This window comes from Strix uralensis, chromosome 1 (genome assembly GCF_047716275.1).
Source record: "Strix uralensis isolate ZFMK-TIS-50842 chromosome 1, bStrUra1, whole genome shotgun sequence".
NCBI classification, from domain to species: domain Eukaryota; kingdom Metazoa; phylum Chordata; class Aves; order Strigiformes; family Strigidae; genus Strix; species Strix uralensis.
Window position 1 is genome coordinate 150068165 of NC_133972.1, and position 25886 is coordinate 150094050.

Here is a 25886-nt window from a genome sequence, read left to right on the forward strand (position 1 = left end):
ATTCACAGTCCTTAACCATTACTTTGCATCCTGGGTTTGTTTTGGACCACTCCGGCTAACTTTCCAACCAAAATTCAGGCAGAGTGCTCAGGATAGTTTACTGTAAGCACTGTTGACAAGGTTTGGCTTTGTCTGACCTCAGAGTCTTCGTGTGTTGAAACATTGTCACAGATCCTTATGGTGTACAGTAAAGCATACACCCCTCAATTTCATTCTATACAAACCTCACTCTGGCAAGCTGCAACACAGCCCTCACCGAAATAAAAAAAAAAAAAAAACACACTAAAAAAAAAATAGTAGCTATCTCTTAGAGTCATAGGAACATCACATGGCACCCAAATGAAACCCAGAGGCACAACCTATTCAGTACAGACACAGCCCATCAGCTATAGGAGAGTCTTAAGCAGCATGAGTAGGAGCTGGTGTGGGCCACCCCAGGGCCAGGGACTGAAACAATCTCTGGGATTATTTTAATGAGCACTATAGACATACATACTATAGACAGTGTGATCTTTCAGGGAGTCAGATTTCAACAAGTTTTAAATAAGACTCAGGTTTTTACTCTGTATAGGAATAATTTCAGTCTGAAGTAGATTTTAAAATCACAAAAACTTTTTTTCTTATTTGATCTTCTAAAAAGTCTAATTGGTATGTAAATTCTCACATTAACAATAACTAAGAATGCCAAATCAAGTACCCAAAAGTTAGGAAATTCCATCTCCAGTATTGATGGTGCAGACTGAATTCACATATGTTCTATGTATTATTCATACTTTCATGCCTGACTGGTTGGGGTTTTTTTTCTTCTCTCATGGGACTATACAGCTTTCTGTCTACTAAAAAATGGACTGAAAACCCATGATATGCTAGCTCAGGCAATGGTTTGGGTTTTCTGAGTTTCCAAGAGTATGGCTGCCTAGAACAGGTCTTCTCTGTGGTAGACCTCACAGCCAAGGCTTCACAATACCCTGCTCTATGAGTTATCAAGAGAACAGGCCCAGATTTGTCTGCCTGTGGGAGCCCCAGGTGTGCTGCACCAAAAGCTCAATGAAACGGAGACATTTCCCTCCATAACTGTCATTTCCCTGGAGTTTTCAGATAACTTGTGGTATTTAGGAATATTCCCACCTACCTCTAGGTCAGAATGACAGAAACCAGTCCAAGTCTGTAACAACATCATTTAGAGTAGAACATATAGAAACAACTAAAAGAGCCTGAATACACACATGCTGATGTCCCTGTTGCTTCTGCCACTAGCTAGCTCAGGTACTGACAGCATGGGAGAGTCAGCAATGTAGAGAGCAGTGCAAAAGGCTAAATGCATAAATGAGCCTGCACACGTGGATTCTGTAATTGTATTGTTAATAAATGAACCACATGGTTTCAAGTTCACTCGGTGCCATCTGTATGAACAGCAACCACCTCTTGATTAAAATGCTGTATTAGGAAAACTGCCTTGCCTATAAAATAAAGCAATGAAAACTCTCCAAAGATAAATGTTAGAAGACATATTACAGGAGATATTTAACATACACTTGAAAAAATACAGAAAACATTTTCGTATAACCAGTGATATGAGCTAATAGGCGTATAATTTGGTGTCTGCTCTCCGTTAATTCAAAGGGATTTTTTTCTCAGCTGGGTAGAAAATTCTTGCATATTTATTTTTCTCAGTGCTTAGGGTTGATAGAAATTTGAACGTGAACAGTCTGCCAAAGTGTTCTTCACCTCCCAAGACACTCATGAGATCTATCAGCCATAACAACAATTTAGCTTTGATGACTAAACACTATTTATGTCAAATAAACAGTGCTTAATAGTTTAATGAGAACAGACTGATCCTTCGTACAGGGAATTAAGTTTATGATTTTTGTCAGAATGTTTCTATACTTGAATTGATATGGTTAAGCACAAGAATGTGAACTATAATGAAAAATAATGTAAATTTTAAAAATATTTTCAACAACACTGTACTCCTTAAAAGTGAATTTTGATTTAGGATTCTGTGTCAGCTCAAAAATCTGATTGTGTCAACAGGAAAAACATAAGGTAGACTTCCAAGGTCAAAGTGGGACATGGATCACTGATCTAACTGAATTGTCCTCTTCCTCTCCCCTTAATTGGGAAAGAAAACCTTCCTGAAGCACTGCATCAGAAAAACTGAAATTGTTCAAAGACTTGCTGAAATCATTCTACTCTGAGAACACGCAGTCACTGAGTGTTAGCCCAGGTCCTCCAGACATAACCCAGATGAACAAGGTTTTTTTGCAACCTACACCTTCCATCACCAACCCCCTTCGAGCCTCTCTCCAAATGGAGCTCTGTGCTTTGTCTCCCTCCCAACCCCAAATTTATGTGTTGGAGACTTAGCCCCCAATACCCCAAATGTGTTGGATGAGATTTAAAATACCCTAGCCATGATTCAGATAAATATGTCCTCATGTCAGCTGAAGCCCAGCACAAGATCTCAGCCATGACCCAGGTAGAAAAGATCTCAGAATCCTTTTGACACTCCATTCTTTCCTTTGGCAGCCCCTTTCCAGACCACTAAACTGGAGCTCCCACTCTTTGTGTCTCTTCTAACCGTTACCCCAAACCTAGGTGTCAGGTGAGCTCTAGCCCAATATCCCCAGCCATAGCCCAGGTGAACATGTCCTTATCAGACAATTATTTTTGTCCCCTGTTCCTTCCTTTGGCAATCCCTTTCCAATTCCAGTCTAAAGGGAGCTCTAGGCTTTCTCTCTTCTTCAAAATCCGAACATAACTGGACCCCTAACTGTAGGTTTGGGCCGAGACTTAGTCCAAAATTCCCAACCAACAACCGGATGAGAAACTTCTCAGAGGGTAATTCTTTTTGCAACCCCTTTTCTGCCCCACTCTAAATGGGAATCCAAACTTTGTCTGTTCCTTGTCCCTAAGTCTAACTGCAGCATCAACTCTAGCACCTGGTATCGACAGAGACTAGCCCAAGACCCCAGGTCATAGCCACGATGATCAAGTTATCAGAAAATAATTCCTTCTTCAATGCTTTCTCAAGTTGACTCAAAGTGGAGCTCTAGGCTCTGCCTTGTTAAAACTCTAACTTAGTTTGAATGCAAAGTATGGGTTGAGCCTTAGCTCCAGACCCTGAGCTAACACCCAGGTTAAAAAGATCTCAGGGTACAATTACTTTTGCAGCCTACCCCTTACTCTGGTTGCTCCTTTTCTGCCCTACACCAACTATAGGTCTAGGCTTTATCTCTCTCCCAACCATGTAGGTAACAATAACACTAACCCTAACTCCAGACATCAGCTGAGCCTCCACCAACACGCCCAGCCAAGGCCTGGATGAAAAATGTCTCAGGGAAGAACTCTTTTCATGTCCTATCCCTCTTTGGTCACCCTTGGTAGCTCCACTCCAAGTGTATCTCTAGATGTGATGGCTCTCCTGCTCCTGACCCAATCCTTAATTCTAAGCTCAGTCCTTAGCCTGGGCTGAGTCTTAGCCCAAGCCACCCAGCCATGACCCAGATGAGTAATTTCTCAAGGAAAACTCTGTCTGCAAACTACTCATCCCTTTCCTGGGTATTTGTTAACATTGCCAAGGATGTTGATTGTTGGGTCAGGGATTTTTTGTTGTTGTTCCCTCCTTCAGGAGGGAGTAAAGAGATACATAAAGAGTATCTGTCTTAGTACTTTTAATGAATTATGTACTGAGTTCACCTTAAAGCAATCTGCAGTCATGATCTACGTGAGATAGCATAATTGCCTATTCAAGATTTTTTCAACTTCCTGACACACGAGAAACCTTGAATATGTTTTGTTGAGATTCTGATCTAAATGCTGAGAGGCTTAATTTGCTTCTGCTCTATCCATCTGACTTCCAGTCTAAAGAGTATCTAGAGCTACAAGACATATGGCTTCAATACTGTTTGAGACAACCATAACAAACGCATGGAACAGGTATTTTGAGATCTATGAAGCAATAGTTACTTTTTCCTCATGTCATGTCAAATGGCAGGTGCTGAGTTTTATATATGGTTGTGGAAAGCTATTATATAGGGTATATCTAAGAGCAGCTGTGGTAAAATAAGGAAAGTTTGCAGGGAGAGATTACATTAAAAAAAAAAAAAATAAGCTTTGTCTTCCTTCCTTTTGGTGGTGTTGTCATTATTTTCTCTTTTGGAATGTGTCTTTCAGCTTTCTGCTGTGATCCTTAGGACAATGACGTAAGAAAGATGTTTTATATTCAGGACTGTCAGAAAGAGTCCTTGGGGTAGCTGTGATCAAATCTATTAAGACCTTTGAAGCTTAATACTAGACTAAGTTAGTATGAAATAGAACATTTGCTTCGTTTGATGAGTACTGTCAGAGTAGCATGTTTGTTCCCACCATTTTTAAAGAGTCACACAAACTTTCTTCAAAATATTTCAATTTGGTACAAATTGTATCTCGATTTATGGCTATATCTCATTAGTTCGGAATAAAAAGATATTTAGTACGTTCAGCTTAATTTGCTTCACCAGCCAAATCAAACCGAAAGTGGCTACTTTCAAGAGAGGATCTTTTTTTTTTTTTTTTCCACATAAATCTGTTTCCTACGGCTGCTCGGCTATTCACGACACTGCCACTCGGTGGTGCCACGGTGCTGCATTTAGAAAGCTTCAACGGGTCTTAAACTCAATCACTTGTATTGTGGAATTCAACCCCACCAAGTTCCTCATGTTTTCTTTAAAATGAACAATATCTACTGTTCTATGGCCTCGGTTTAAAGAAAAAAAAAAAAAAAAAAAAACAACCAAACAAAAAACCCCACAACATCCACTGTAGCTGAATCATGCTTTCAAATGCGTTAGGCATATTTTTTCAGCTAATGTATTTAGAACCGAAACAATGTGACCACTGTTCCATCACCTCTATCTATATAGGGCAATATCTTAAACAAAGAAACTACTTACAGAATAATTTATTTGGCATGTTAGGGTGGCTGAATTGTGCAACAACCAGTACAATGATACTTAATATTTTCCAATAAATGTGTATGGTCTATGCTAAAGCACAAAACGCTTAAAAAAAAAAGAAAGTATTATGACTTTGAATTAAAAAAAAAAAAATCCTCTAAAAGCATATAAATGTCTACCAGTAAAATGCTCTGCCTGAGATGTTGCTACCACTACTTCCAGCAATATCCTTTGTTCCAACTGAAGTCAATTAGAAAAGCAGGATTTGACTGCCTGTTGGCATCATAAAAAACAATTTGGACTTAGAAGCAATTTGTGAGTACTTTACTAAAAAACTTTGAAAGCAGTAAAAACATAAAAATACTTGTATGTGATATATTGACTTTACAAAACAAAGTTATGCGCATATGAAGGCCATGTAAGCTACCACTGTGCTGTTTAGACAAATTTTATTTTACTACAATTTAAATTTCAAGTGTCCCATGCAGATTTCAATGCACTGAACCCAGATATTTTTCTATCAGGCTATGAGAGGGGTACATTTTTTGTAAGTAGAATTGCAAATTGAAAGAATGGGATTTCCAGCAACACACCACTGCAGAAGACTATAGTCAGTGTAAAGTCACTCGACATTGCCAGCTCTGAGGTTCTGACAGTTCAAATTCTGCAGAAACTCTGGATGCCATGAGACTGATTTCCGAAAAATTATTATGTATATTTGGGATCAAAATTTTAGGGCTTATTGTGGGGAAATGCAGTTTTGGAGTTCCTAATGACAAAACAATTCCCACTGTTATATACACAGCTGTATTTTTCACAAAGTTAATTTGATGCATTAAAGCCAGTTTGTGGGAGTTAAGATCTCAGAAAACATGGCTCGTTAAAAATATCTATGTTGTTATACTGCCTAGTATTTTTAGAAAGAACTAAAAGCACACTTTCTTGTTGTCGCAACATTTTGAAAGGCCTTCTCTGCAGGAGAGATGGCCTCTGCGGGGCCCTGATCCCGGCCTCTGAGGCCTGACAGGAAGGCGCCTCCACCTGCAAGTCCCAGAGGCCTCTGGCATGGCCCCAGGGCTGATCCTGGACTTACACCGGGGGTAACAGCACCCACAAACCGGCAGTTAACGCATCCGCACCGGAGCCGCGCCACCTCCTTGGGGCAACCGCAAACTAAAATAGAGCTGACCGGCGACCGATACGTGGAAATGCACCCACGTTGCCGCGGGTCTGGGAAGGCCCGGCCGGGGCTGGGACACGAGGGGGCGGCCCGCTCCGCGCAGCGCCGCACGTCCTGCAGCACGGGCATGTTTCTGTGGGGGGTGCCCACAGGGGAAGAGGCGCGGCCCGCCGAAGCGGCGGGAGAGACCGACAAGTGGCCGCTCCTCAGGCCGCCGTCCCCGGGCGCAGCCGCCCGCCCGCCCCACCATGGTGCGAGGAGCCGCGGGGTCTCCCGCCCCGGCCGCAGAGGCGGCGCCAAGCCGCCCCTCGGCCCCCCCGGCCCCCGCCCCTCTCGCTGGCTGCCACGTCGAGGTTGCTCCCCGCACCGCCCCTCGCCTTCCCTGCGGCCGGCACCGCCCTGGGCAGGGCGGGGCGGAGGAGGAGGAGGAGGAGGACGCGAACGCCAGGCGGCCGCTGAGGAGGCGGGAGAGCTCCGCCCAGCGCGCGGCGGTGATGGCGGCGGCGCGCTGCGGCAGCGGCGGGCGCTCGGCGGGGCGGTGACGTTTGCGCGTGAGGCGGAGGGCGGGGAGGAAGAGGAGGAGACCCGGGCGCCTCCGGGGCTGAGGCGGCTGCGTCCCGCCGAGGCTCCGCTCGTGTCCCGTCCTCCCCTCACCCCCCCCCCCCCCCACCCCCGGCGGTTCCGGCTCGGTCAGGCGAGCGCGGCTCTCCTGAGGCCGCGATGCGCTCGGCCTGAGCGCTCCCTCGCCGCCCCGCCCGGTCTGGGCCTCTGCGGGGCAGGGGGCCGCGATGGCTGCGGGGAGCTGGCAGGAGGCGGCGGCCCAGCAGGCCGAGGAGGCGGCGGCCCGGGTGCGGGACGTCCTGTCGGGCGGCCTGGGCCTGCTGCGCGCCGAGCTGGGCCTCGAGCTGGGCCTCGACCCGCAGGGCCTGCCCACCTGGCTCGCCCTGGTGGTCCCGGCCGCGCTGGGGCTGGGGCTGCTGGGGCTGCTGCTGGCCGTGGTCTGCGGAGGCGGCCTCCGTAAGAAGCCAACGCGGGGCGCGGCGGAGAGGAAGGGCGACGAGGCGGCCGGCGCGGGCCTGACAGCCGGCGGGGGCCAGGGCAAGGCGGCGGGCCCGGGCCCTGGGCAGCTGCACCTGAAAGGCGACGAGCAGAAGAAACGAAACAAGAAGAAGCTGCCGGAGAAAACGGCGCGGGTGAGAGGGGCTGCGAGGGCCGCGCCGCTCGGGAGGGGAAGGGGTGAGGACACGGTGGGGCGGCGGAGGCGGCTGGGCCCGGGCGGGGGAGGGGGGATGAAAGGCTCCTTGACAGCCTCTCGACGGGGACGGCGGCGGGGTTTGCAGTGGCACCCGGCCGGGCGCGGCGAGTCCCCTGCGGGAAGGTGCGGGGGGGCAGGTCGCGTCTGGCCAGCGGCCCCGAGCGCGGCTGCTTGTCCCCGGTGCCCCCCGCTCGGTGAAACGGCTGCCGGTCAGATAGGCACCGGTGAGAAGGGGGAGGACCGGCCGCAAGGCTCGGGGGCCATAGAGCTCCCCCCGGGCCGCCGTGCGATTCACCTGGGTGATACTTGCCTGTGGCAGGGACGCGGGCGTCCTGACTGTCTGCTCTGGAGCTGTCTCGTGTCGTCTGGGTTAGTCGGTTGCTTTGAAAACCTGGAGGAGCAGCGCGCACACACGGAAATTACACGTTTAGTAGTCCTGAGTGATGAGGAAAACGCTCGTTTCTTTTTAGAAGCTTTTTAATGGAAGCAAGAATTACAGGAAAGCGTTATTTTTTTATTATTTGAATGCTTGCAGGGTTAGGAAGCAGTAGTTGAGACTTAAAATTTCAAGCCATGGGTTGCAGTCCAGGCAGGTATAGACTGTTGGAAGCAGCATTGTAAGCCCCATAAATGCTGTGATGATTCAAACTTGAGTAAGGCTTTTTGTGTTGTTTTTTTGACAGAACATGTTAACTGCTCATGTGGTGAGCTTGCCTCAGTAGGAATATGTCTGATTTATTTGTTACAGTAAGGATCATCTCCTTTAGTAAGGAAATCTGTATCTTAGCAGCCCCTGAAAAACAGATCATTCCTGTCGTCTTTTTTTTTTTTTTTTTTAAATCCTCAGGATGTGGTGTGGGAACCTTCCATCTTCGACAGTATGCATGCACTTCATGAGAATATTAGTAGAATGCAGAAACTATCAACTGTCCTTTTAAAGCTTCCAGTTATCGTAGTTTTGGGGCTTGAAGGGATTGCTTCTATAGCTTTGATATTGTTAGTATGTTTGTAATCCTATTTATGTCCAAAAGGATTATAGGAATGAAAGTGAAGCAGATGTCCCCTGCCTGTTACAACTGTGTCTTTTAATTAAATCTTGATCTATAGTATCCTGAATTGTTTACCTAATGACCAGAAAAGGAGAGGAAAATGGGTTTGTACCTTCATTTGAGTCTGGCAGTACTGACTTGAGAAGTTTGGGTTGTTTGTTTGTTTTGTGGTTTGTTTGTTTGTTTGTTTTATGAGAAGTTAAGGCTAGAATATCTTAAAGGAAAAAAAAAAAAAAGTCTGCATATACCACCAACCTGTCTTTGAGCAGTGAACTACTGAAGTTGATTCTGGAAGTTGCAAGAGACTGAATGCTGAGCACCAAGAAGAGGAAGCATTGTGATTCAGAATCTTTCCAGTGTAGCTAGGTCTCCATTTTGGAGAAGACATGTTAAAGATGCTTTTTTTTTTTTGTCATCTTAAACAGCAAATCCTTCAAGATGTAGTAGATCTGTTATGCCTTCTTGAAAACAAAGACTAATCCTAGAAATAATTTAGGTTTTTCTTGGTTTATTTTCTTTAAACTCCAGTATAAAAACAAAGCATAAACTCTTGCAAGTCATCATTGAAGACATTAAAAAATGTCTCAACAGAAGATACAGTGAAGAGGTTAGATACACTGTTAACTTGACAAAGATCTGTAGTGCAGGGCTTCATAAAAGCAACTTTGTATTCATTTTATGTAAAAACTAACTGATATTTTTGGTGAATATAAATACTTGCACTGTTTCAAGCTTGGTTCACTCAGGCACAAAATAAAGTTAAGGCTATGTCAGAGCAAATATTTTCACAATTAAGAGTAAAATAGTTTTTCAGCTGTCATTCTGTATTGTTAAGATTTTTGAAGATTTTTTGTTATAGTACTTTGTATTCATTATTTCCAAGCAGAGGTGGAAGAAGAACCCTACCTTTTCCAAAAAGAAAATGCACAAACTGAAGCATTAACTGTAGTGCAAATAAGTTTATACCAGTGGCAAAGTTTAATACGCCTGCCTCATGCTCATTTTCCAAGATAAGCTCATAGAGACCTGTATTAGCATGTCCCAATATTTTCTGACTTTCACATGAAAAATTCTCAAAATAACATTGGAAATTTAAAGATGCAACAAAAATGTTTACTGTTTGCTGCCTAGTCATTTTTGTCTTGTGTTTTTGTACGCTGGGATACTAATGCTGAGGTCTGTGAAGGGAAAAGAGTAAGCCTATTACCAGTAGATTTACTACAGGATTTGCTGTGCCAGAGTCTAGATTTCCATTGCGGGCATTTCAGAAAGCTTAGAGCAACTGGTCTGTAGCATTAAAGAGCATGCTACAGATGTCTAATTAAAAGCTGTAGGGTTACTTTAATACAGAGTTACTGAGCTCATTGTATGGCAGATGATGCATAGCTCTCATCAGTCGGGATCAGAAACGTTCTTCACTGTACCCTTTCTGAGGAAGAGTAGTATTGCTTTGTTTCTTGCACATGGCTTTACTCAGTTCCTGTATATGTAGCGTACAACTTACCCGATATTTTTAGTAAAATAAGTTTAGTTGAATAGCACTGCATTGACTGGATACAGTAGCAACTATGACATTCTGTTTGTCTACTTGCTATGGGCAGACTGAGGAAAAAAAAATAAAGCTGAAACGATACAGCATTCATTAACACTATAGTTGACAGAGCCAGTTCTGGCTTTCTCCAGCTGCTTGGAGCAAGGTAGTATCATGGTATCCTTACTTTAGATTCTGTGCAGTAAACCTGAAGCCCTTTCTCCCATTTTTTTTTTTTTTCTTTTTTCCTTTTGTTTTTTAGCTCCTGGCAGGGGCAGAGCTCTTTGTCTCCTGTCAGAGTGTTCTTTGGCCCCTGTTAAGAATTTTTTTTCTTTCCAAAAATCTCTTGATCTTTAATTCCTTTCCCTTTTGAATAATCGTTGTGCCTCTCTTCTACTTCTTAAACCTTCAGCAGAAAAAGGTGAAACAGTTCTTATGTGGTTTCTCTACAATCTGCAAAACACTGTAGAAGTTTGAGAGTAATCATCCTCTACTCTGCTACAGTTTTAGAAAGCAATTCATACCATCTATTTGTAGATGCAGAAAATACCAAATTGACTATGTACTTCCTGTTGTTTGAAGTACACCTGGACAGTAAACTCTACACGTTTTAGTAAAAGCATTTGCATTCATTTGAGAGGGTTTCCTACTTGGTCCGCTTGAAAGAACTTTTCAGGCTATGGCTGTTTTATGCATATTGCACTTAGAGATAGATTGCATAAAGACTTTTTCATACTTTCAGCATACGTGTGTTTGTGTATATATCAATTGTCAAACTGCAGGAGAAGCAGGGCTGTAGGATTCTCCAGTGCTCAAAGAAAAAATTGCTTAGTTTCTTTCTTAAGAGAAACTTACAGAAAATAATATCAATAAACAGATTCTTTCATTGGGCAAAGATATTCTAAGTAGGCATATCTTTTATAATGTATAACTAAGGACTTTGGCTAATACAGCCCTGTAAGACTCAAATGACAGCAATTTCATTACTGCCATTTGAAGTGTGAAACTGAGTTATCTGTTGCACTGTACCATATTTAAAGAACAGTATTTTTCATTTTAAGTTTCAGCAAAACCTTTATTCTACTTTTGGATTATCTTAACGTTCTCAAATGACTGTGTGTGAAAAAGGTTTACTTAAATATTGGGATTTTAGGGTCAGCAGGCAAGAAATGCATTCAGAAGTCAGTAGTGTTATTGACAGTGCTATTTCTGCCTTGTTGCATCTTTCCTGTAGCTTTAGCTTTTAGCATGAGGGGAAAAAAAAGATGGCAAGTAATAAATTGCACAATTTGAATTAATTAATATTGTCAGTGGATGTTTAATATGTTACCATAAAGTTTTAAACTTGCTCTTTTTGGCTGTAGTTGTCTTTTAAAAGAAACACTTCTGAATACTATAGAAAAGCTTTTTTCTTTCCCGCGTCTGTTACTATCTTTGGTATATCCAAAAATGGTCACATGAATTTTGGTTAAAATTCTATGATTCATCTGTGGGCACAAAATAAATGTGGAAAGCTTCCACTAAAAAGGAGACTATTACAATTCAGCAATACATTCTGGGAGAAATGTATCAAAGTACAAGTTTTTAAACAGATTTCTAATGGCTGTTGTTTACATGATCAGATGATCAGACAGCATTTTAAACAGTCATGTGGATGAATTTTTCCAGAGGGTTCTTAATGGATATGAATTAGTTTATTCAGAGAAACAACTCGGGTTTTTTTTGAAGCTAAAGATAAAAGTTTTAGTGTATTGAATTTTTGAGGGATTAAGCAAGTGGCTTTCAATTGAAGGTATATATGCAATAGCAAAGAAGCAAAGCAAGGTACAGAATTTAAAAACTTAGCTGGCTGTAAACATTTTTGACACAAATCCAATACTAGATGCAGAAATCTGTTATCTAACTCTAGTACTAAATAACTTAGAAATAGGGATTTTTTTCTTCCAGTGTAAGATCCTAAACGTCATGAGTACTAACATGGATTGAAAGCCATCACACCACTAATAACATGGCTATACAGAATCTGGAGAAAATAGCAGGGTTCAAGAACTGATTTTTGGCAATGGGTTATTTTCAAGATTGAATATCAGGACTTCGGTATCCCTGTGGAATCAAGTACTGGGAGCTTTGTTGAGAGGGACTTTGAGAGAGTTTTGAGACAGAGATCTGTAAAATATACTTTATTTTCAGAATGCTGAGGGAAATGTACTACACTTCAGATATGAAAAGTCTAGTTTAAAGCTCGTTGTTTCAGGAGAAGAGGAGTTAGGTGACCTGATCTTTCAATTTCTATTAATAGTTACAAAATAAGAAGTTGGCATGCTGGCTAACTACAGTAAGCAATACTATGTTATGCACTGGTGAAATCATGCCAAGGGTGATTTGTAAGTATAATATAACATGGTGAGACTTAAAAACCTGAACCAGTTAAATTGAGGATCGGATCTGATATTTGAAGGAATGGGTCACAAGAAACTTGTAATGTGGCCTTTGTTTTACATTAAAGCAGTCAGGTTCATGTGATGCAGTGTTAAAATAGCCTTTGTTTTTTTTTAATAACAAGAATAAAAAAAGATAACATAGTTTGAACTTTACTTAAAAAGAAATTGTTGAAATTAGAGCAACTATGAAGTACTTATTTATGCTTAATGTCTTATTTAATTTTCAGTCTTTAATTTTGAATGTGAATAAGTATGAAATTTGTATGGACTCAGTATCAATTACTACTCTTGACAATTGTTTTCCACTCAATGAAATGAATGGCTAACAGTAGTATAATGCTTTGCTTATTTTCATCTTTTCTGCAGTTAAGCACAGCAACTTCAGTCACAGCTTTTTGTTAACAATAAGCAGGACTTTAAAAATGCATTTTTGCATAGGGAATATATAGGCTAAAGTGTATGCCTTTGACAGCAAAGGTAATGATAGAGACTAATTTAATGACTGTTCAGAGTTTTAACTTTATATGTTAATTAATATATGCAAATTTTCTTTCCTTTATTATTTGAGGGGGAAATGGTAGACTAATGTAATGCCTATAATCAAGTCTGTCTGAAAAGAACAATGAGATGTCATGCTTAGTCATGCTTAGTCATGCTTTGACTTCTAATTTCTCTTCTACTATGAAGTTTAACTTGTGAAGGAAATAAGCTGTGAGGGGTATGCATAGGTAGAAGTTGCAGAAATTTGGTCAAGGTGGAAATTATTTTAAAAATTCAGCCAGTTGCTGAGCTGCTACAAAGTGGTAAATTTAACTAGATAATTTATGGCACATACAACTGTATGTTCCGAACTGGTTTTCAGAACAGCAGCAGAGAACTGTAGCTGTTCTGAAAGGTAGTAATTTTCAGAAATTTACCTTTTGATAAGCAATTCCTGTATTGAGTAGGATTGAGATGAAATGGAGACCTGTTTTCTTTCCTTTCTTATTTCTGTGTTTGTTAAATACAGAATTGCAGTAGATATTTTGAGCACCAATCCACAATTCTGTCTGCTTAATCTTGTGAGCATTCTTCAGTCAACAAATAGTTGCATTTCAGTAATAGTGTAATTTGAGCTTTGCTTCATCTACTTTCTCCAAATTTTTTAGTATTCACCCTTATTGTTTACACAGCCTAATGGACGGTCTTTCCTTGATGTATCTGAGGATGAAGTAGTACAAACTGTTCGTAAAGAAAATATAAAGCAGCCTGTGGACACAGAAAAGAAGAATGAAAAGGTCAGTTATGGATACGAAATTACAATGTCAAAATTTAGTGCACATTATTTCAATATCTAATAACTCTATTTGTGATTTGAAATCCTGTTACTTACATGAGTGAAGAAGCACATTTCTTACTATGAAAAGTACTAATCTAATTTGGTGTTGGAAAGAGCTAAAGTAGTATTTTTTTAACTTCTAAGATCATGCCTTATCATGGAATGTCTGCATCTAGCAAATCTCCCTCCCTGGCCCGCACCCCACCCCCGCCCCAAACACTGATACTTCTGTTCACCACGTGAAAATGTTAAGCCTACAGAAGTTAAGTTTGTGTTTGATCTTTGCTGGCTTCTTTGGAGATGCAACATAATGATAGTATTGTTAAGTGGCCTGTAAATGGTCTTATCAATTGGGGGACTACAATTCAAAGGGTTAAGATGATGTGCCTGCTTACTTTTGTCAGATGTATCCGTTAGTGATTAGAGTTCTTAATTTCTGATGACAAATATGGGCTTTGAAGTTTGGTGTGAGCTTTTTGTTGTGCAAATTGAACATTAAGACTTATTTTTAAAACTTGGTCTGTAGCTTTATTTAAAAGGTAACCATACTCATGTCAGTGTTATTTCTTGCACTGTGAGGTCTAATATCTTCTAGTCTTATTGTAAATGCGAATTGTAGGCAAATGCATTTGTAGGCAAAATGGATATATTTATGATAGGCCTTTGATGATAAATTTTGGCTTGGTTCTTTTGCTAACACTGTGCATGAAATTTTCCTGCTGTCATGGATTTCTGATTTGTTTTCTTCAACAAAATGCGTTTGTTCTAACTATACTGAGGAGTATTGGAAAAATAAATGATTATGCATAAACAGTCAGAAACCAGTATGATTATTGTAATTTAGCTTGTTCAAGCTTTAATTAACTTTACCATCCTCTTAACTACTTATTTTGCAGTTAGTATGTTGACTAAAAGATTGTATCCTGTTAATTGGCTTTAGAGCTCTGAAAGTTTTTAGCATTGGCAAATAGAAAAACTTTTCTGTGAAATGGACTTGCCTTAAGATTTCATGCTGCGTACTTCTTCCTCTTCTCCATGTGTCGTGTATCAGATTGACTCTGTGGTTGTTTTCAAGAACATAATAAAATTTGATCCTGAAGGAATAACTGTTTTTCTTCTCAACTTTCACTTTATCTCAAGCAGGTTTCCAAGTAGGTACTGTGTTTAAATGCTAAACTCGAGCTTTACCTTAAAATTGCAAACCTAGTGATCTGAATTTTAAAATCTTAATTTGAAACTGCAGCTCCAGGAAATCAGTACCACTATACAGATATGGATGCTTATTCAACTAATTATGTTTTTCTATCACTTTGGGGAACCCTGGGCAAAGCATGATTGCCTCAGGAGTTGATTGTTACCCTTCAATTAAAAACATACCCAAGAACTTTCTTGAAACTACAGGTAACTTTACAGGCATCTAATTATTTGGTTAAACCTCTCAGGGTATCTATTATATTTGTAATGTTATAAATCTGCTAAGAAGATTTCAGAGATCCCATGTATGTGTGTCTGTATAGCTTTGGATGGGTGGTATAAGTCAATGAATGGGTGGGATTTAAGTAGTATGTGCATGTGTGTAGATACATGAATATATATAATCTATGACCTGAAGGGTATGATTTTTTTTATGCTTGAATATATACTTTCAGTGAAAATCACACTATTTTGTGTTTCTGTATTTCTTAGCTGCTCCAGGGTTGTGAATTTCATGTGTGTTTTTTCAGGATAGTCATTTAAGTTATATCCTCTTGTTCCGCTTTGTGTGATGTCTGGATTGTGGCTGTTCATAGGGTTTATGACTTGCTTGACACTTTGAATAGTTTCCTCCGTGTTTTTCCATTTTAGTGACTTGCACAGTACAGGGGTTTTTTAGTTTTTAGTGTAAGGGACTGTGTCTAAGAAGAGACTCTGTGGATGAGATTGTAGGATGTTAAAACTTCATTGCCTGTTCTGTTTGCAAAAACACAACTGCTTTGTCTTGAATAGTAGAAATAAACAGACCATTAGGGATGAAGAAGAAAGGTTTGTTTTTCTATTATTCTTGCATGGGGGACAGGGCATCTTAAAGACTAAAAAATTTTGGCAGGTGCAGCTGCTGAATTCCTCATGTGCTCTTTGGCTGGTGGCAGAGCCAAACTGGCAGCTTTCGATGTTGCAGAAGGTGACACTTTGAATCAATAGTCTTCTGCAAAGCTAGCTTGCTCAGTAACTTTCAACATCTCTTGCTGTTCCAGTCAGTTTGTTACTGAGATAGTGACTGTTACAGCACTGTTTGACAGGTGGTAAATTGGATACCTAATTACGGTTCTGGTTTCTCAGATCAGGTTCTAGTAACTCAGGTTAGGAAAGTAAATCTATTTTCAAGATTTGAATTCTTGATCTTTTTAAAAACAATGTTTGTTAGTAGCAAACTTATTTTTAAAACTGTTAGACTTTGGTGTTATCATGAGAAGTGTAAAATTTAATGTTGATATCGCTGTAGGAGCTAGTTATTTAAGAAACCAGAGTTACAACTTGGAGCAGTCATCTTAAACTGCTGTCTGGAAGACTTCTGAAGTCATTTCATGTGTTTTCTTAGTGCCAGAGGACAGTCGGGTAGTTACAGCTTTGTGGGTGTGACATTCTAAGACCTCAACTTCCATTCTCAATGTAGCTGAAAATGAGAGATGTAGGTACAAAATTACTAATCATTCTCTGCTTGAACTCCAAGAAGCAATTCATAACTGTTTTTTCATGCTGTCTTTCACTTTTTAATTCTTTCCTTATAAGGGGCTCTGGCAAATAATTTTCCTTGTTCATATTTTTAGACCCAGTTCTCCTCAGGTTGCTTTTGAAACCAGCCCTTCTCTTTTGGAGACTTTTCAAGAAAAGTTAGCTAGCTGGTATGCAGCAAATAAGAGATAATTCAGTTTGGTGCATCTGTATTGTGGGTCCCCTAGTGCAGTAAACCATGAGTTAACTGTTCAAGTCAGTTCTCTAAGTGCTATAAGTGTGTTGGCATAGCATTGCCAGTGAAATTTTTATTCTTTCTGGTGCTGCACTAACAAGCTATAATGCCTTCAGTACCTATAGTGAGGTTACATGATACTTTTTGGGCATGCTAACTGAAAGGCATGTGAACTGCATGTCATTGTGGGCCCGTAGGATATCTGCTGCATCTGTGGTGATAATTTAGCTGTTACTAATTCTGAATGCTAGAGAGATTGTTACACTCTTCTTGGACATCTAAGACTAGAAAATCATATAGTTTGAACTCGGGTATAAAGCTAGCAATTACTAGTCTTACTCTGGCAGAATCATGTATTCCAGAAAGACATTCAGCATTCTTAGAATATCCTTATTCGAATGTTCCAGAGACAGTGAATCGGTGAATAGTTCCCCTTATGATATTTGAGTGGATAACCATCTTTCTTTAAAAAGTCTGGGGTTTTTTACATTCAGGTTTATCTGGTAGTTCTTACACCTTTCTTCACTAGATCATAAAAGCTTTTCAGTACTGTATTTTCTTTCTAAGAAGGTAGTCAAGTCAATTTGCCATCACTTCAGCTTATCAAAAGATTTAACTCCAAGGCTTTCTGCAGTATACTTTCTCCCAATATCTTGGGTCATTTTTCATCTTTTTTTTTTTTCCTCAATACTATCTTTTTAATGCTTTATGTTGCTACCTTTTGCACCAAAGCTGCTTGCAGAAGTAGTCATCAGTTTCTCTTTGTTTATCTCTACCTGTATATCCAAGAAGCCATAACTGGTGAAACCTTGGGGACTCTAATCATAGTTCCTGTTTTGATGTCATTTTCTAAGCTGGAATTCTCTTACACTTTTTAAAGGAGTCACTGGCATTATTTATTTCTCCATGTATAACTTTATACTTGCTTCTGCACAAAACAGATTTTGCCAGAGTGAGTTTCGCTTGCCAAGTGTTTCATTACTCCTCTGACTGTGATGCCATCAGCATAGCTTCTTCCACCAGGCTTTGTGCTCTGTAGCATAAGTAATCATCCCCCCCACCTGCCATTTGTCTACTGTATAAGACTACTGAAGTAACATGAAAGACTTATGTTTAGAAGTTGATATTGTTTAGTACTCTATTCAAGGGACTGTCCATACAGAAGGTTGTTCAGGAAAATGTTTCAAATTTTGTCCTGTATTTTGCAGGGGGAAAATTCTAAATCGCTATGACAAGTGATCACTAAGTAATTATTATGATAATGTTTTATTTTTGTTCTAGTCAAAGAAAAAAAAGAAATCAAAGGGAGATGCTAAAACAGTTCAGGATGTGTCACGTCTAGATGGAAAGGAAGCTGATGAAGGTACTGAACACAAACGCATACAAAATTTGCAATTAGACATATTTTGGCTTAAATGCCATTTAAGATTTACTTGTTTGTGCTTCATAGAGAAACATAAGAAACTCATTCTATCATAACTCCACATACTATATCTGGAAATCTGATCTTTGAAACAACGGTATTTAATAACTTCAACTGATTTTTTTTTTGAAGTTAAACATACAAAAACTGAGAAGTCATGACTAGTAGGGCCATTATATTGTTCATGTTTTGCTCTGTGAAGCAAAGTATTAGCACAGTGCATCCAGAAAAACTTAACTTTGGCCAGTTGTTTGTGTTTTCAAACTAATGTTGAAGCTGACTGCCGTGTCTGTGGTTTTTAAACTGAACCTGTACTTGGACTTCAGCTTGATGTGAAATAAGCTAAAACTCTTTCCTTTTTGTGCTCTAACTTATTTAGTGATGTTTTCGTTTGGGGTATGTTTTAGGAACCTGGGAAACAAAAATCAGTAACAGAGAGAAGCGACAGCAGCGTAAGCGAGACAAGGGGTTGACCGATGGTGGCTCAGGAGAATCAAATCTCCAAGGGGTGGAAAATACAGTTACTGTATCCATTGAACAACTGATGCCTACACAATCACTCCCTGTTGGTCTCAGAAAAAATAAAGGTATGTTGGTCTATAGGCTTGTGAACATTTTGTAGAAAGATAACTTGAATTCTTAAATAGTGACTTTGTTTTGGATGTATGATAGGTATATTTGGAGGTGTAACTCTTGAGGAAATTATTTCAAGCTCTGTAAAGGTACTTTTCATTGTGCAAAACTCCCCTTTTTTTTGAGCCACACTTTTGGGGAAGCTCAGGGGAGAATGTTCTGGAGTAACTGGCTGAGACACTGGCCTCCACACTGGTGCTCTGTCAGTAGCTGCACAGCTGCATAGGCGTATGTTACCATTCCTTCACTTGTGCTCTGCTGACTCTGCCCTTTATGTTTCTGGAAGCTTCGAAGTCACCCTCAGCACTGCTGCTGGCAGCACCAACTCCTCAAGTTGAACGTTTCCTTGTGGAAAGGTTATGCCCATGAGTTTTCTTTACGTACAGACATTTTTTCCAACATAGATTTAGTAGTACCTGTACAAAAGCTGTTCATAATGGTGGGGCCCATGTGGCTGAGATTTAGTAATTAATTATTATAGCTAAGGATTTGATAAGGAAATTCAGGCTTTAGCTTCTATGCCTGCTACTGTTTCAGAAAAAGTTGCATGGGCTGGTTTAAACTGTGTGTAGGCACAGGAATTCATATTTGGCTGCAACTGAGAAATGGTTTAAGCTAAAAGAATCTGAAGACACACACAGTTTAGCTTTCTAACATACTTCCACTGATAGGTGCTTTAATTAGATGAAACTTCACGTTCTAGCAAAGTGACAAAAAGACTGAGCCTAGCAACTGTCTAGTACCTTGTAACAATTTATTGAATTTTACATGCCTTACCCTGTGTTTTTATTGACGCTTGTTTGCATCTTGACTGAGTGCATGATTCTTGTCAGTGAGGATTAGATCACTTGTTCCCTGTTTTCTGTTCGTTTACACACAAACAGCTTTAAGAAATTTTAATTCCAACTGTCCATATACTCTGTATAGCCATAACTACTATAGCCAGAGTCCTTTATGAAGTGTATGTTCTTATGTACCACCTTGTACCAGACTAATCTGAAGAGAATTCAGCTGTACCTAGTGTTTTCATGGTAAGGTAGAAGTTAGAAATAGCTATGTATTTCTGAAATTCTTAGAGCTGCTCCCTGCTTGAAAATGACAGCCTCTGTTTCAGATTTCTGCTCTCCATTCTTGGGGAAACTAGATAGAGTTCTTTGAAATCTGCAGTTACTTGGTTTATAGGCCCAAATCAGTTTTGTGTTCATTCTGTCTGCAAAAGAAATGCCAATAATAAAAAATAGAGCATTTGAATTTTATTCTTAAGTTTTCTGGAAATGTCTTCATTTACTTTGAGGTATTGATTTATTTTTTTTCTTAAATTATCAGTAATGGATACTCCTTTAGAAGACTTTTTTCAAATAGCAACACCTGTAAAACTTACTCTAGCTCTGTTTCCTCTTGCTTCTTAATCAGGTGATGCACTTCTGAATGCACAAGTTAGCAGCTCTAAACCTGCAAAGGGGGAGTCATCAATTCCACAAGGTAAAAGACTTTCATTAGTAGGCATCCTGAGTAATTAGAAAAGTGGTTTAGGGAAGTGAAAACACAAATTGACAGTGCAGGATTTTGTGCAGTTACTGATCTGGAACTTTATTATGCAGCTGGCTTTTTTGGCTATGCAAATGTTATACTTCTGAGATGCAGTTACTTTTTAACAGGTTGAGAACAGTCTCTGTTAGGTGTAGAAAGGATTCAGTACCTAGAACTTTCAGAGAGATTACCTACTATACAAATAGTTACTTACAGAACAGGTAAAGCTTATTCTCAAGCTTCGCTTAAAAATTCTTTATGCTAGCTTTTCAAACTTACTCACTTTTTTGTGTTAATGAATTGATTATTTGCTCAAAGAAAAACTTAATATAGATAACTGCAAAGAGCTCAAAGGTACCAGTCCTGATTATTGCAAAGTTTGCACTTGTTTCAGATTGTATACTTATAAGTTACTCAGTTCTTTATATACTCCTTAGAAGCATACTTTAAATGCATTCATTTTGGAAGTACTTAAATACAAAATGTATGTTCATAAATAAATATACATGACACTGTCATACACATAGTTGTTAAAATTTGGCTATATTTAGACTGTGATCAACTAGTGAATCTTAGCAGTTTTCTAATAAGGCACACTGCTGTAGTAATACATGAAGTGAATTAGTTTGGCATAATGAAATCAAATGGTTGTTTCTTACTCATAGCAAACATTAGTGGTGTTGCTTTAACGAAAAGTAGTTAGTGTAATTAAGCAAGTCAACAGATGAGTTATTAAAAGCACCCAGATCCAGAACGTGAATCACTTCCTGCTAGTTTTTGAGAGCTTTGCTTTACATGCAAGCTTCCTGGACCATGGCACAGAAGGAAGGAGCTGTATTCTTCAGAGATGCATAATGGGACAACAGGGGGCAATAATCAGGTTGCAGCAAGGGACGTTCTGACAGGCCATGAGGAAGAAAGCTCTTCATAAGATTGCCCAGAGATGCTTTGAACTATCAGCCTTTATGATTTCCAGAACTTGAATAATGTGCTATAATTTTGAAGTTAGCTGTGCTTTGAGCAGAAGGTGGAAACTAGGTGACTTCCAATCCTAAGTTTTTGGTGATTCTGTGAAAACTTGCTGGTCATATAGAAGGTAAGTGTTTGTGGCAGGATAATAGCATGATAAATACAGAATAATAAAGCTCCTGCTTCAGGACTTCAGCTGTCTTTTTTGTAAGGTTGCAAGAGAGGTTTTTCTGCCAACTACAGTTTGGTTTCTCTCTCTGCTATTTTTGTGGTTGCCTTCTCTTAACATGTTGTATTACCCTTAGAGGATGTTGACTGGTAGAAACAATGTTAGTGCTGTGGAGAACAGTCAGTGTTTTTATGTACACTAGTGGTGACCTTACACATGTCTGTGTTTGGAAGTGATTTGTCTGAGAAAATCTAGGCATATCTCACCTAATTAATTCCTTGCCAGTGGGGCCACCTTGAATGTGGCATGTTCATGCTGCCTGAGCTATGAATTCATTTGAGGAATAAAATATTTGGTCTGCAGGTGTTGACATACAGTTTTGGCTGACTATTTAAGTGTTACGCTTGTGATATGCAGATATTTTGTAACTGTTTGTAAATCAGCAGTATTCCTGTTGTTTACACTGCATCTATAAAAAGAGAGAGAGAGGATTTGATATACAGAGCCCTTTGAGAAGGGTTTGTGATATATAATAGGAGGTCAGGCTGGGTGCACCACATGACCATTAGTCTTTATGTTCTATAGGGACATAAATTTTTAAAAAAAGTAGTTTTATAATGATCCTTACGTCAGTGTACTACTGACTCATCTCAAAGTATACATTAAACTTGCTCTGGCTAGTAATTTCTCATCAGGGTAGGCTGTTGCAGTCCTGTGGTCTTTTACCTTACTTTTATGTAAAATATATTGCTTATAAATTATTTTGAGAGTATTACGATGATTTTTTTCCTCCAACCTTGATGGACACAATGGTCCATACAGTATCTATGCTCTTTGTAAATCCTGTGTAGTGTTTGGGAAGCATTTTCTAATCCTTGGTCATTTCTTCTACTTCCTGCTTAGACAACTGCTGTATGCAGTTATGAAACAAATTATTCTTCATCTAGTGCATGGGGTTTTCCACAAATCCACCATACCTCTAAGAGAAATTACCTGGCAGTGTTGGAAGCACCTCCACACCCCCTTTTTTTTTTTTTTTGAGCAAGAGGCACTGGTTCACCAAGACAGCAGCCCTATAAAGAAAGAGACACAGGAAGGAGGAGAGTGCAGTTTGGCACTGTTTTTTCCTCACTCTTCAAGTTAGTAGACAGATGGTGCATATCATCTGAACTGGAAAATCAGCTGAGACAGAGCAGCAGCTCATCTGTATCACACTGGTGTAGTAAAGCTGCCATTCATTTGTACTTTCTTTTTTTATTGTTAAATGTATGTGTGCACGCAAGTAATACTTTAATTCTTCATCCAGTTCTTATTTAGAATAATGTTTTCGTTATGCTTGTGTTTAAGTTTCTCCAGGATTGAGTGAAAGCCATACAGTAAATGGAGGAAGCTGGAATGAGAAGTCTGTAAAAATCTCCTCACAGATTGGTGTAGGGGAGGAGAAATGGACATCTGTTCCTTCAGCTACAGCTGGGAAGAGGAAGACCGAGACATCGGCTTGGGGCCAGGACACTGGAGATGCTAATGGAAATGGAAAGGACTGGGGTGTAACCCTGGTGGGCAGACCCTGGAAAGAGCGTTCTTTGTTCACTCCTATTGGTAAGCTGATCCAAAGAAAACTTGTTTCACTGAAGCATTTTTACATAGGTATATTTTTTAGTAGCGAATCTCTTAGCCTTATGTTTATATATCAAGAAAATCTTGGAGTGGTCTAGTGAAATGTGAACTAAGCAGTTTCTGTTTACTGTAAGTTCTGATGGCTTCACATCTATGTCCGCTTATGGTTTAACTGGGTTTTTGGAGTTTATCTGAAATAAAATTATTTCTGCAAAGAAATCAAATTTTTTTTATATCACTTTCCTAAAATTCTGAAAGTGATTACTAAGTCATTTTGAAGTTTAACTTCTTCATTTTAATGAATTCTTAACAGCCAGGTCATAAGTCTATTTTGTTGATCCAACATGATCAAAACAACTGTGTGTTTGGCAGATGTTTGTTTAGGCTCCAGGCATAAAGATTATTCAGCTCTCATAACATTTAGTGTTATGCTGTTTTTCCCATTAGAAATTGTTTTTAGTCTTCTCCAGTACAATTTTTTTGCCTTTATCACTTGTACTGTCCGTAATAATAACGAAGAAGAGAATTCTTCATTTCTCTCTGGGCAACGATCTTCAACTTGTTAGCAGATACTGTAATATGGTTCTTCCTGCTGTTCAGTCTAAGTGATCCTAGTCTTTTCTGGAAAGCAGTGTTCTTTTGTAGGCAGCGACACTGCTTTTGTCTAGACCTCTTCTATTTGTCTTGCATATCTTGAAATGTGGTTCCTGAGGCTGGACCTGCTATACCATTGGAAGCTTTACTATTGCCAAGTAGAGGCAAAGGAGTGTTTTTCATATTCCAGTTAGCTGTATTCTGCTGTATATTCTAATAAGGTAGTTTTTAGTGACTGTGACCACCTTGTTATTGTTTTTGTTACCAGCCTGACCAGGCTGATTTGCTTCTAGTAAAATGACTAGTTTTGTGGATGAGAGGAGACCAGTGGACATCTTTTATGATGACTTTAGTAATGCTTTCAACAGTCTCTCGCAGTATAATTGAATCCAAGTTAGGATAGTTGAAAAACTGGTCGGGCTCAAAGGTAGTGGTTAGTGAGTCATACTCTACCTGGAGGCTGGTAACAAGGGGGGTTGTCACAGGGCTCCGTACTTAGAGCTGTCCTGTTTATCATCTTTATAAACAACATGGAGGAGGCAACAGAATCATTCACATCAGATTGCCAGCTTACACCAAACTTGAGTGGGGAGGCAGGGAACCAGTTGATACAGTCCAGATTAGGGGTGCCATCCAGAGGGACCTAAACCAGCTGCAGGAATGGGTCAATGGGAACCTGAGGAAGTCGAATGAGGACAAATGTGACGTGCTGCACCTGGGTAGGAAGCACCCCTGGCTGGAAACTGACTGTCTCAAGAGCAGCTCTGTGGATAGGGGGTCCTGGTGGACACCAGGCTGGACGTGAGTCAGCCATAGGCCCCAGCAGCAAAGGACACCAACAGTATTCTGGGCTGTTATTAACAGGAGTCAGTAGATTTGGCATAGTGATTATCCCCTTCTTGGACCACATCTGGAATATTCTGTCCAGTTTTTAGTGCCTGCCACTCAAGTTAAATGAATGTAATTCTAAATAAAAGCTACTAGTAGTTTTCATTTAGAATCACGTTCTAATCAGAAGTTTCTTTTGACACAGTAGTGCCACTAATTATTTCTGCTTATTTTCTACCTTACACTTAACAGTCAAGTATATCTTAATTTTTAAGTAATAGCTCCTATTTGTAAAAAATTGTTCTGAACTCAGTTCTGTTCTGTAACCTATATATGATATGCTCCAAGCTAGGTTTCATCTACAAAGTTAATAAATAATGCTTTTCAATAACTTAAATCATTGCAATAATGAGAAGAATAATAATAGTATGGGGCTCAACACAATTTACTTTCCCTTTGAGAAGTTTATGGATACAAAAGGCTGCAGAGAGAAGATTGCAGAAAGCTTGAAAATTGTTTCAGGCTGAATGTTCATATTGTCACATCTCTACCAGCACTGATTGTCTGATGTAATAAGCAAAATAATGCCCTCAGATGGTGAAATGTTAACATAGCTGGAATTTTTTCAACATTGCCAGCAGTGTGAAGATCTCTTTTTTTTTTTTTATCTTTTAATTTTTTTTTTATTCCCTCCCTTCCTCCACAGCTGCTTGGAATGTGGATGCAAGGATTAATACCTCTGAACAGAATTCTACTTCTTTCTCTTCATTTGGATTGACTCCTGGAGTTTCTGGTATGTATGCCCTTCCAAAGTAGAATTTGCCAAGAGTTATTAATATGCATCTTTCTCACTGTTCTTTGAAAATAGTCCTGGTAACTGGAAACAGGTGGAAGATATGTTCTAAGAAAGCCTGGAAAGCTTTCTGTTACACTGAGATTCTGCAATAAAGTAACTGTTTTAAACTGATAATCAAAATCTGTATCAATAAGAAGGTGATATTTCTTATTTAGCTTTCCTGTTTGTGTGTCAAGTTTAAATAATGGGCATAAGAGATTGCTCAGTGTTGCTACGTTTCAAGTTGGAGATCTGAAGATTGCTTTCTAGGAAAGTCTGTTTACCCTGATCTTCTGGGGGATTTGTTATTTGATGGTTGGGTTTTTCCCCCCCAAGGAACTGAAGCACTACTTTCAAAATATGTTCCATAGGCAGGATTTGAAGTCTTGAGTCTTTCTCTGTATGATGGGTGGGAAAGCTGAGCTCTGAGTTTTTCTTGTTTTGAAGGGTGAAATTGCTATAGAGTACAAACCTGGCTTCATAACAAATCTTGTGTTTTAAACTACTGACATAAGTGCTATAGTGATTTACTATACAATAAAGGGATCATATGTCAGGTTTTCTGCTCTTGTTTGCTTACTCCAGTTATTTAACGAGCTTGGCATGGCTATTTTCTATTAGGAAGTA

The 25886-nt window shown here is 39.7% G+C and overlaps 1 protein-coding gene across 4 annotated transcripts in view; it reads left to right on the plus strand.

The window, feature by feature from the left end:
• Positions 1-6615: 6615 nt before the first annotated feature.
• MTDH (metadherin) overlaps positions 6616-25886 on the plus strand; it is a 39608-nt gene continuing 20337 nt past the window's right edge. The window contains exons 1-7 of one of the 4 annotated variants that reach the window (XM_074885073.1): positions 6616-7313; positions 13569-13673; positions 17943-18024; positions 18492-18671; positions 20131-20199; positions 22733-22984; positions 25131-25217. In XM_074885073.1, the coding sequence (XP_074741174.1) occupies positions 6909-7313; positions 13569-13673; positions 17943-18024; positions 18492-18671; positions 20131-20199; positions 22733-22984; positions 25131-25217 (1180 nt within the window). In that variant the 5' untranslated portion in view covers positions 6616-6908. The remainder of the gene's footprint in view (positions 7314-13568; positions 13674-17942; positions 18025-18491; positions 18672-20130; positions 20200-22732; positions 22985-25130; positions 25218-25886) is intronic. The other 3 variants (XM_074885047.1, XM_074885056.1, XM_074885066.1) reach the window with 3 other exon arrangements.